The sequence below is a fragment of the Danio rerio genome, chromosome 5 (genome assembly GCF_052040795.2).
Source record: "Danio rerio strain M-AB ecotype USA chromosome 5, GRCz13ab, whole genome shotgun sequence".
Classification (NCBI taxonomy): domain Eukaryota; kingdom Metazoa; phylum Chordata; class Actinopteri; order Cypriniformes; family Danionidae; genus Danio; species Danio rerio.
Genome location: NC_141025.1, coordinates 32627095 through 32640501, shown reverse-complemented (window position 1 = coordinate 32640501; position 13407 = coordinate 32627095). Strand labels below are relative to the sequence as shown.

Here is a 13407-nt window from a genome sequence, read left to right as displayed (position 1 = left end):
ATATCTGATAATATTTTTTCTTCTGGAAAAAAATCTTGTTTGTTTTATTTCGGCAAGAATAAAAGCAGTTTTTAATTTTTTAAACACCATTTAAAGGACAAAATTATTAGTCCCTTTAAGCTATACTTTTTCTCTATAGTCTACAGAACAAACCATCATTATACAATAACTTGCCTAATTACCCTAACCTGCCTAGTTAACCTAATTGACCTAATTAAGCCTTTAAATGTCACTTTAAACAGCATAGAAGTGTCTTGAAAAATATCTAGTCAAATATTATTTACTGTCATCACGGTAAAGATACCAATAATAAATAATAAATCAGTTATTAGAAAAGAGTTATTAAAACTATTCTGTTTAGAAATGTGCTGAAAAAAAATCTTCTCTCCATTAAACAGAATATGGGGAAAAAATAAACAAGCTGTCTAATAATTCAGGGGGGCTAATAATTCTGAATTCAACTGTATATATATACATACATACATACATACATACATATATATATATATATATATATATATATATATATATATATATATGCTACCAGAGCACCTTTTCCACAAAATGACATTTCAACAAAAAAACATTATTTTGTAGAAAACACACTGATTAAAATTAGAGAACAACAATGACTGTAGCATGGAAAAAGATTACAACAAAATTATCTGAAGGCTACAACAGTCAGCAATTAGTATAAAGTGTACAGGTCTCTGCTCTGAATGACTTCAGCACAGCTGCGGCCACAGAACAGCACTAGCCTCTCACACTGCTCTGGTGTGATTTTGGTCCTCTCTTCTTCCAGTCTCCTCCACAGTTTGGTGACTGTTGTGGGTTTCTTGGCCATAACTGTGTCGCCAAGGATTTTCCAGAGGTTCTCTATTGGGTTGAGATCAGGACTCTGGGCAAGCCATGTCATTATTTCAATGTTTTTAGTTTCAAGGAACTGCTTTACCCGTTTTGCTGTGTGACATAGCGTTGACCTGCATGAACACTGTTGGCTAATTGGGTGATGAACGCAGGGAAGGAACTATAAGTTGTTGAAGACGGTTGTGAAAAACATTTGCATTCACTCTGCCATGTAGCTGTATAAGAGGCGCAACTCCTGCTGCAGAAAACATACCCCACACCATGACACTTCCTCCACTTTTCACTGACTTCTTTACACACTTTGGGTTCAGTCTTTCTCCAGTTTTTTTCCAAACATAATGTTTCCTATCAGACCCAAATAAATTAAACTTGCTTTCATCATTGAAGTGAACTTTGGACCAATTCTCCTCTGTCCACACAACATGCTTCTCAGCAAAGCTTAGTCTAGCCTTTTGATTCTTTCTTTTAATAATAGGTTTGGTCACTGAGTGGGCTTCCAGTTCAAATGTTTTTAAACGTTGAAACACTGTATGACGATACATATCTGTACCCTGTTCAGCACTGAACTGGTGAGCTATTCCAGCTGCAGTGTGGAAATGATTGCCCATTGAAGTCCTCCACAGCATCCTGTCCTTTCTATTATTTGTCTTCCGTGAATGACCAACCTTCTTGTGGGACTTGAATGAGTTTCTGATGTTGCAAAGATTCAATATTCTTGAAATCACAGATTTGGAATGATCAACTGGTCTTGCTATGGCTGATAGGGTCATCCCTTTGGCCTTTATCTGGACAGCCTGCTGCTGGAGGATCTAGCGGCTGCGGATCACTGGAGAACACGCATGCTATGTTAACAAACTACAACTCCTAGCATGTACCTCGCACACACAGGTTCCTGATTCTTATCAAAGAGCATAGAATCATTAATTCATTGATCAAGTGATTTTAAGCTCTTTGTTCTTACTGTTTAATTTTGACTGATTTCAAAGACTATAAACTGAGCACACACAGACACGTCGTTGCTGAGCTTTGCTAAACTGTTTAGTGAGCATCATGATGCAGTTTCCTTTGCCTTGCTGTGTTTGACCCTTAGCTTTGTTTCTTCGCCGCCTTTATGCTTGGCATTATCTGTTTGCACCTGTTTGTTCTTGTTTCAACCTTTGATTGCAAGATGATTCTTTTAATAAACTGCTATTCCTCAGCTTTGATTTTCAGGCGTACTCACACAACACTAACCTTGTTTTTGTTGTTAAATGATGACCAAATGTGTTATTTGTATTTTTCAGGCAAATTGTTTTAGAGTTTTACCTACATATCCTCAAAATATTTGTTAAACTATATTATACTTTATAGTTATATTTATTGTTTTATTACAACAGCAGTTATTTGTACCTGAGCTTTTTAAATAATTCTTTAAAAGATTTTTAAGTTTCCGTTTTAAAGGTATGTTAAAGTAAAAAAAAATGTATGTAATATTTAGAGATTAAATGAAGTATACTGTATAATCACATTAATTAATCTGTATAATTACAGTTATAATCTTTATAATCACATTCATTAATCTGTATACAGACAGTAATAAATAATATATTTACAGTAATAATTTGTAAAATGACAGTAATAATCTGTAGACTTTCAGTAATAATTAGTAAAAAGCAGTATTTACCTGTTTCATTACAGTTAAAATCTGTAAAATGACAGTAATAACTTGTAATTATGGTGCAAGAAATTACTTTAAAATTATTTTTTTTTTTACAGATTATCTACATTTTTATGCTTGTTTTCTGCCGCCACTGCTGCCAGAAAATTAAATTTTTTTCAAAGTTTTTTTTCCCCAGTGTAAATACAGCATTTATGCCCAAACATCTTTCAGTCAGCAGAACACTCAAACTTCTTCAGATCGCAGGGCGTTTGAAAAAAAAAACAACATTGCTCAATTTTAAAGAAATGTGATATAAACATGAGAATTTAAAAAGTTGAACTTTTTGTGTGGTAATTGAGGTCTGTTTGACATAGAAATGCACTGGCTCCAGATCACATATTAGATCAGTTTCAAAGGATTGATGTCAATACCTTTTCAAGTTCCTTGCTGATGGTACATTTTGATCTACACAAACCCATCTGAAATGCCAGATGTGATCATGTTAATGAAACTGCAGAGAAACCATCAGTTGGCATTTAACCATTTAATTTAGTGGGATTCCTTAATCCCTCCTTATTCTAGCTTGAATTGTTGAATGTTTGAAACTATAAATATGAAGTAAATATGAAGCCAAAGGAAAGTCTGGATAATGGAAGAAAAACTCCAACAGGAAACAGGGAGGTCCAATAAATAATTCTGAGATAAAGATAAATGGCAAAAAATCCAGCAGGAACGAAAAGGATTTCAGGAATGTTAAACAATAGTTAATCTTATTGATAATAATGGGTAAAAAACAAGTGTTGAAAAATGGTTTCGGCAAAACATTAAGCACTGTTCATTAGCCAGCAGGCAGTCATAACTTTTTTACTAATCTTCTACTGTTAAAGATTGATTTTTCCTCTCTGTTCCCACCAGCATATCTCCATACCAACCAGAGGAAACAATGTGCAAGACTGTGTGAATCTGCTTGTTGAGTTACTTTCTGGTCCAAACATTATTAAACTTCACGAGGAGGTGCAACATCATTCACTTGTTCACATTGGTAAATACACTGACTAACATTAACTCAACACAAGAACCTTAAAGTGTTACCAACATTTGACTGGTCAATCGTTAAAGATTGAAATCATTTCATCAGTTTACAGCTCGTCAGAATGCACATTACAGGAAAAGACAAAAGTTTATTCACTGTCACTTACTGTAGAAGAGGCATAAGTTCTGTTTAACTGCATGTTTTGGTAGTTTAACATGTATGTTGGGAAATTGACCGCACATTTTCGGCAACAGACACATGTAAACTGCTGAACCATCTGTAAGATTTAAATGCATGTTTATGCAACGGGTCATATCACCACCCACTTAGAATGTTCTTGCTCGATAATGGGCAACATCAGTGGTTATCAGCTGATAGATATGGGCCAGTAGAGGCCTACTGGTAGGCTCAGAAGGCTGTTATCAGCCATCCACATCCAGATCTGTTTTTACATTACTGTGACGGGTTGGGTTTAGGGTTGGGGTAGATGTTAAAAAATTACAATTATTGGGAAATTTAATAAATAATATAAATAATTCTCTGTAACTTCTGGCCACAGCCGTATGTGATCCATAGCTAATTTACCATATGGATGGATGATAACAGCCTTCTGAGCCTACCATTGTTGACAGCATTCAATCGAGTGATAACATTCGAATGGGCTAATATCACTTTGTAACTCTTCAGCTCTTCTATCTGCCTAAATGCTAGAATAATCTATTTCAAATGAAATTATATATTTAAATATTTAAAACTTGTACTTTAAAAAATAAAAATCATTAAATGGCTTAGCTCCAAATTAACTTTCTGCCCTTTTGACTGAGAATCATTCAACCAGATCACTTCGCTCATCAAATCAGAGATTTTCTGATTCCTGCATCTAGGCTGAATTGTCGGGCGATCAAGCTTTCTCTGTAGCTGCTCCTAAAGGGGGAACAATTGACCCCTTTCCATTAGATTGGCATTTCTGTTTGTTTTTAAATCCAAGTTAAATCCAACTTTCCTGTTTGACAAAGCTTTTAACACATGAACTGGGATTTATCCCATATTTTACTGGCTTTCGAGCAGGTAAAAGTTAATATTTTTTCTTTTATACTTTGTATTTTGTCTATGACTTTTACTGTTTCAGGTTTTTAGTTTTTGTGAAACACATTGGTCAACTTGAGCTGTTTAATTGTGCTATAATTTTATATACATTTTATATAAACTGTCTTCGTCATTATGAACGCTTTTTTTCTTCTTCTACACTGAAAAAAAGGTTTCTGCAAAACTGTTGCAAACTATTTATTTGTGTTGAATTCAAACAAATTAAATTTAGCAATGTTCAACTTAATTTGTTTGTTTAAATTCAGCCCAAATAAATTAATTTAAAAACGTTACATAAAAAATTTTAGTAAATCCAAGGAGTCATCTTTGAATCTTTATTTTCAGTGTATGCTAAGCTGTTTTGACACAATCTCCATTGTAAAATGCCTTCCAGAAATAAATATGAATTGAATGTAGGCTGCATTCTTAATGGTATTAGTACACTGTAAAACCTTATTGCTAACTGAAATGTTGGCCAAAGCTTGTGAGGACACCATTTTTTTATTCTTTTATTTACACTTTGCATTATGAGATTCATTCATTCATTAATTCATCGTTTTCTTTTTGGCTTAGTCCCTTTATTAACCTGGGGTCACCACAGCGGAATAAACCGCCAACTTATCCAGCAAATGTTTTACGCAGCTGATGCCCTTCCAGCTGCAACCCATCTCTGGGAAACATCCATACACAACGGACAATTTAGCCTACCCAATTCACCTTTACCGCATGTCTTTGGACTGTGGGGTAACCGGAGGACCCTGAGGAATCCCATGCGAACGCAGGGAGAACATGAGAAACACCAACTGACCCAGCCAAGGCTCAAACCAGCGACCTTCTTGCTGTGAGGCCACAGCACTACCTACTGCGCCAGTCACTTTTAACAGTTTATTTATGTGAAAACCATTAAGGTACACCTACAATAAAAGAAGATAAAAATAAAATATATGTGCAAAAAATTTTTTATTTGAATTTCAACCTGAAAGGACATTTGTGAGTTGATTAAAATGATGTTACATTCTGAAATATGGAAATACATTGTAAAGGTAAAATGAACAGATCTGATTTTTGAAATCAATTGACAACAAACATCTCTCAATGAAAAAGTACATAAATGCATATTCAAACAGTTTTAATGTAAAACATGCACATCGTTTCAACGGCAGTACCAACATTTTGGTCCAATTTGGCTAGCAGAGCAAAAAAGATAGTTTATATAAAAACAAAACAGATTATTATCATGTTATTTAATAACAATTTCAGAATTATGGATGAGAGTAAACCTCTCAATGAATTTGCTCATTTATTTAAGCATCTAAATAGTGGGTGATTAATATGCGATTTCTAAAAAATGTGCATCTTTATCATCTGGCAGTTAGAGGTAAGTGACATCTAAATACGTGGTTTCAGACCAGCTGACAAATTTGAAATTATCCTTTTTAATTCTCACCCTGAGACTGGAGTTGTCTTCTAGCATGATCGGTCGACTCAAAGTCATCGACTGCAGCCAATATTCGTTACAAAGCATCGACTCACTACCCTTTAAAATCACTATCTCCCCTTCATAGTTGCTGTGCTCCTGTGTCACGTTGACCTCTAAAGTTATTTTGTCAGTATTATCTTGACACTGACCATAGGCTATACGATAAGACATCTTCAGATTGATCAAGTAGAGGCCTTTTTTGGAAATGTGAAGCTCTGTAGCATTTTTCAGGTTGAAATTGTCCAAGTAAGGGCTCTTATTCCTCCAGTACCACTCCACGAGCTGCTTTTCTGGACTAGACTTGCTTTTAGCTGATTTGAAAGAAAAAACAAAAACAACAAGTGAACGTAAGACTCACAAAACACAAATCTATACTGCTTATTTGCTAAAAAAAATGCTTAGTTATTTACACATAACTTTAATGGCAGGTGTTCACCAGGGGTTGAATTGCACCAGGATGCATAATACACTGGAAATGATCTGACGTCAAACATATGCTGATATTCTTGTTCTTACTAATTAAAGCAATGATTTAAACATAGTCTTTGTAAAACATGTCTGAGCTTCAAGAAACCTTAAATAGTTTTAAAGAGCAGACTGGTTTGCACTAGTTACTATTGCGCCACTACATAGCTAGAAACGCGTAGGCTGCGTGTTTGTTGCCAGAGGTAAGATTTGAGAAGCAAACGGAATGTCTTCCAGTCGCACTACCATGATGGCCCCCCTAAATGGCTTATCTTAAATAGTAAAATAAAATTTATTGGTTTGTTTGTGTTTATTGATATTTGTCAAAGACACACCAAATTAAGGCCGCTAAAGATACAAACTAAACACACACGGATGTCCAGGTTTTACTCATTTACACATGAGTGCTCTGGAAAAACTTAAGTTTTTTTTTTTTTTAAACATTTAGAAAGATAATTTCCTTGAAAATAAATTTATCAAATAATGTTTAAGGTTTAACTTATTTTAGGGTAATTGGTAAAAATGTTACATTTTTACAAAGAACTGAATTAGTTATAACATGTTAAAATGAGCCTTTTCTTTATATTAATTTAGTTAAAACCTTAGAGACAGAGCATTAGATATAAATTCACATGAAACATACAGTACTGCCAGCAGACATATTAAACATGTGGCCTAATAAACATATAATGCACACTTAGAGTGTTCACCAACCATTTGCTTTCATTTTAATAATGATTACTACATGACCATATATAGACTTAACTTAGTTACTTAACAATTAGCTCAAATAGATTTAACTGCATGGCTTCATATCTTCAATTACAAAGATAAAGCTGACACAAAAATAAAACATAATAACAGCTTATATTTCATACTGAAATATGATGTACATGTATTCGTTCATTTTCTTTTCAGCTTAGTCCCTTTATTAATCTGGGGTCGCCACAGCGGAATGAACCGCCAACTAATCCAGCATATGTTTTACACAGCGGATGCCCTTCCAGCTGAAACCTATCTATGGGAAACAAATAGGATGTAATCTTAGCTTTGATTTAAGATTGCTAGAAACACATTGACTTTCTCTATATTTAGCTCTGCTTAAATACTAACATTTTGGCATTTTTATTCAACATTAGTTCAAATCCAATGAATAATTCACATTGCTGCACGATCTTCAGAACAATAATTAAGTTGTAACTACAAACAATGTACTTTAAACATTAAAGAAATATACATATACAATATTGCTAACATGCACATTATTCATATTCTTAAATACTATTTTAACTGTACAATCCTTTTCTGTCAATGAGCAATTAGGCTGACAAAACAAAACCATTCAAGTTTTTTTGTGTCGAGTAATGATGTGCATCTCTGCCATTTTTCTGTGGATGTTTGAGCTTTCACTACTCACTGTTTTCCTGAAATCACAAATGAACCCATGCAGAATAGATCTTATTTCAAACCCTGCATGGATAGGCTATATTAAAATATTCATAATTTATCAGGAATAAAAAAGACGTGTGATAAAAGAAAATTACAAATCAGTTGATTTGTAGTCCAGTGTAGTAGGCTAACAGAATGCTATATCTTTTGCAAAATAAAAAAGTAACACGAATACAATTGTGTAAACAATATGATCATTGGTTATTCTATTTAGTTAGGCCAGGTTACTTTTTTATAGAACGAAACACTAAATAATTAGAAAACAGAAAAGGTGGTTAAAGGAGGTGGATTAGAAAGTGAAAGTGTTGGAATACAAGAGCATTTTTATAAATGGAGAACGTATAGTGTGAATGAATGTAATAAACAAGACACTACTCTTTTAAGATTATTTTACGGGGAATAGAACAAATAAAATCAATTTAGTAGTTTAGCAGTAATGAAACTTACGTTCTAGATGAACGGACTGCCTCCTAGGTGTTTTTTTAGCTTTCAAAGCCTCTGTATGGGCACCTGCAAATGAATCCTGGAGAAAAACAGAACGTCTAGATCATTTACCGATGCAGTTTATAGCTACGAAAAGCTTCAAATCGCTAGTAAAATGAAATGTACTTTACCGTAGGGGTGTTGGAGTGAAACTGCAGCCAGAGTGACGTCGCGAGGAATGCGGTGAGCAGCAGAGCAGTGGCCAGGCGCAGTCGAGTCTCCTGCCGCTTCATGGTTTGGCAGTGTCGCATCAGGACCTGTAGCATCTGCCCTTGCTCCACACCAAACTCGACCATCTCCATCTGAGCCATGTGCACGAAACCCTCAAGCACATTAGTCCGCTCGACTGTCAGTAAAGCTGGTGTATTTATAGTAGATTAAACGTTTGCTCCTCCCTTTTCCCCTTCCGTAGGGAGATGATTCCAGTTGTATAGACGTGCAGGACATCTGGATGCATCTTGCATGAGTCAACGCAAAAAGAGGTCTTTCCTCTCACACCGAAAGCAAAGTAGCCGGGGCAGTCATTCATTTTCAATAAGAGGCGGCGGCGAAAAGCGGCGAGAAGCAGTGCGGCACGTCTTGGCCGGTGTGGACGTCGAGAAGACTTGACATCAAGTTAACTTTATGGTAATGACAGTATAAACTAATACATTTAATTTATCCAGTGAAAGAAGTTGCTATATATTTCTCAGAGACATGGAATCTACGTGCACTTTTTGTGAATTAATTAGAGGAGGAATTGATTAAACACCTGTTTTTTATATTTAAACTCACAAAATTAAAAATTATTTTTTCTTGTAAAGACATTTTTTGATATACAATGATAATAACAAAACTTAGGTGCAAAAATTGTTTATTAGCCTAATATGATAATATATGGGAAGTACCATACACAAACAATACTGATCCAACGATGTGCCAAATTGATCTTAAGCATTATATCAAAACCCGAAAAGATACCAAAAAATTAAAAAGCAATAAGGATGTATGCAATTTTGGAATCCTTTTCTTTTCCAATTTTTTTTTTTGTAATTTGTATCCCCTGTATTTTATTTATTTTTCCTGTTTTTTTTTTCTACTGATTTGTTGATTGGATGTGAAAAAGCAATGTATTACTCATTTTTGTATGCTGTTGTTCTTGTTATGCCATAAAAATTAAAATAAAATAAAAAGTCCACCGTTTGAGAAGAGTTCAGAGAACAGACCTGAGTGTGAACTTTAGTTTTGACCACAGTTGTTGCCAAGGGTTTGATTATTTCAGTCGCTGGATTTACAATTATTTGTATTTTGCAATGTTTTCTTGCAGGAACATACATTAAAAAGTTACAGTGTTACTGATGTGCATTAATGGCATATATTTTCCTCTTTAATAAAGCGGGAATCTCATGCGACAGTATACAAAGCAGTATTGCTGCTTCAGGATATATCAGACATATGGACACATTGGACAAATAAATGGAGCAATGTCAGACCACATGCAACTTGATCTTTCACTGTTAAATGAATTTGATAAAAAGTGTATATCATTTTCACAGAAAGCATGTTTTATGCGGGAATGTAACTAATATGCTGCAACTGCCCCTTTAAATATTTACATTTACATTTACATTTAGTCATTTAGCAGACGCTTATCCAAAGCGACTTACAAATGAGGACAAGGAAGCAATTTACACAACTAAGAGCAACAATGAATAAGTACTAAAGGCAAGTTTCAGGTCTGTAAAGTCTAAGAAGGGAAGTATTAGTCAGCATACATTTTGATTTTCATAGCATTGGGACATATTTCAATTAATTAAATGATTAATAAATGCTGTACAAGTATTTGTTCTTTGTTCATGTTAGTAAACATAAACTAACTTTATACTTTTAAGTGACCATTTAATTGTATGCCTTTTTCTGTATTTGAGTGTACATCATGGATAGTAACATGCATGGTTTTAATGAACGATGTATGCTGTATGTTGCTGTATATTTATAATAAATGAAATAATTAGGTGTGTATTAAATAAATTGATACACAGGCTAAGTTGTGTATTTTTGCCGTGTATTTTTATTAGTAAAAATTTGTTTGCTATATTTATTGACTTTGTGTTATATGTAGCCTAATTTCTATTTAACTTAGTTGAAATGTATGACGGTGAAACAACGTCACGGTATCAACGTTGATCCAATTTGCAAAACCGAAAGGTAAATTCAACCTTCATTCAACGTCTACAAAACGACCACAATTCACCCATGAAAAAGGTAAGAGTGAAACAACGTTGTGAATTCAACGGTGAATCACCGGTGGTGGTCCGACGGTGAAACTACGTCACTATATAAACGTTGATCCAATTTGCAAAATCGAAAGGTAATTCAACGTTGATCCAACCATAGACCTGACGTTGATTCAACGTTGAATCACCGTTGAAATGCCGGCTGGGATGTAGCGAATTTTGAGAGACGTCACTGCTGCTGCAAAGCCAATTGAGCTCCAGCTAGGAGGAGCTTGAGCTCCAACTCCTCCTCCTATAAGCTGTTTTAATGAGTACACCCACCCCACTCCTAACCCCAACCCAAGTGTGCCGCAACCCTGTGTTTGAGTGAAGGTCTCGGCCGTTAGATCGCCCTCTGGGGGCTGGCTGCAGTACAAGTCATAAAGCCCGCCTCCGTGTTAATGAAGGAGACTTGAGCCCAAATAAAAAAAAATATTACACTTGCAATAAAATGTCCCGAAAGATGGTTCAGGTCGATTAAGGCACTGGTTATTGTACTGAAATAGGTGCAGATCTTCATTTTTGTAAACAGTTTGTTTTTAGCAGTAATTTAATGCTGGGCGTGTCATGTGATTGACAGCTGTGATTGACAGTTTCTCAAAGCAGCGCGTCTGAGCTTCGGTTGAAGACTGAAATGTTATTATTCGATTTCTGTGTTATTTTACCATGACAAAATGAGTTCAGCAATAAACTACAGTTTCTGACATACATGATCCTGGTGGAACACTGTTTATTCGCTAAGGTCGGGGCTTTTTTCGGGCTTTATTAGTTTGCTGATACACGCCTAACCACCCAGATAGCAAAATACACTCGGGCCAGTTCCCGCTAGATTCTCGATTGCCGGAGACTTACCCCTCAGAGCTCAGACTGACTACCTCTGCTGGACCTTCTCCGGATGCCAGGACTCACTGCCCGATTCCAGCCCGAGCCGGCGCTGCCGCTTGCGAGCCGGAATTAGCCCGCGACGCCGCGAGTAGGTTATGCGCTGCGGCCCGGAGCTGGCACGATTGAATATATAAAACCCTCATATTTGTTAACGTTATTACAACCATTTGTGTTGATATGACAGCAAACGCATGCTGAGCAGTTCAGGGGGTGTGGTTGATTTTACATAAAGCGTTTGGTTGGAAGCTTGATTCAGCTCATTTTCGCGGCTCCTCCTCTGGCTCCATCAGACAGTCCTTCTGTGCATGTCAAGGCTCCAATTTCAGCAGTCTTTTGCGACAGTTTGTGCCCGTCAAGCAGGCGTTTTGCCCTCAAGATGTTCAATGGGAAAAGGGGCTGTCGCGTCGTCCATATTTTTTACAGTCATTGCCCCAACCCCAAGTGACATCACTTGTAGAAGAAGTGCAAGGAAGAAGGAGCTTGAGCTCAAGCTCAAGAAGACATTGAAAAATGCTGAAAACTTGTAACCATTGATCTCCACAGTATTAGTTTTTTTTCCTACTAAAGAAGTTAGTGGTTACAAGTTTCCAAGAAACAAAAGATTGTAAAGATTTGAAACCACGTGAGAGCTGCATAAATCCTAAGTGCTCATGTTGCTGGATTTGTCTGCTGCTTGCTTTTGACATGGTTAACCACCAAATTCTCTTGACAACCCTCAGGATTGAGGGTGGTGGGCCAAAGCTAAATATACCAAACTGAATTATAATGAAGATGCAATGGTAACTTCTTATTTTAATTATATTTAGAAAATATATATATAAATACTTTGATTATATTATAATTATATATAATTGTTTAGATGACGCAGTGGCGCAGTAGTGCTGTCGCCTAACAGCAAGAATGTTGCTGGGTCGCTGGTTCGAACCTCGGCTCAGTTGGTGTTTCTGTGTGGAGGTTGCATGTTCTCTCTGCGTTCGCGTGGGTTTCCTCCGGGTGCTCCGGTTTCCCTCACAGTCCAAAGACATGTGGTACAGGTGAATTGGGTAGGCTAAATTTTCCGTAGTGTATGAGTGTGTGTGTGTGTGTGGATGTTTCCCAGAGATTGGTTGCGGCTGGAAGGGCATAAGCTGCGTAAAAACGAGCTGGATAAGTTGGTTCATTCCGCTGTGGTGACCCTGTATTAATAAAGAGACTAAGCAGACAAGAAAATGAATGAATATTAGTTTACATTTTGAGGGCCTCACAATGGTGCAGTGGGTAGCACGATCACCTCACAGAAAGAAGGTCGCCGATTCGAGCCTCAACTGATTCAGTTGGCATTGGCCTGCGGACCCTACTTTCTGCATCTCTGCTCTAGATGGACATCTTAGACTATGGTCATCTTTAAGAAACATCTGAAGACACATACTTTCATCAACACTTACATGACTAACAATAGCACTTGCTAGCAATTCCTGTTTTTTTCTGTTTGTTAGATAAAAAAAAAAAACGAAACCAACTTGGACTTTTCATTGCGTTTATATCGCTGCTCTCTGGTGAACTGAAGTGCTTCTATCATCCCAGTTTTTGCACATTGCTTTGGAATAAAGCATCTGTTAAATGACTAAATGTAAAATGTTCATTTTTGGGTAAACTATCCCTTTAGGCTGTACTCTTTTTGCAAAACTAAGCCATATAACTTAACACAATTATGTATTTTAGAGTTTGATTTAGTTGCTTACTATTTGCCAAATGCTGCTGTTGCAAAGGTAAATATATTCAACAG

The 13407-nt window shown here is 36.0% G+C and overlaps 1 protein-coding gene across 1 annotated transcript; it reads right to left on the bottom strand.

The window, feature by feature from the left end:
* Window positions 1-5568: 5568 nt before the first annotated feature.
* LOC100535208 (uncharacterized) lies at window positions 5569-8842 on the bottom strand. The gene is made up of 3 exons (XM_087253591.1): window positions 8634-8842; window positions 8467-8542; window positions 5569-6416 (listed from the first exon to the last, which is right to left on the bottom strand). The coding sequence occupies exons 1-3, from the start codon at window positions 8811-8813 to the stop codon at window positions 5998-6000; spliced, it is 675 nt and encodes a 224-aa protein (XP_087109717.1). The 5' UTR covers window positions 8814-8842; the 3' UTR covers window positions 5569-5997.
* Between the last annotated feature and the right edge of the window lie 4565 nt (window positions 8843-13407).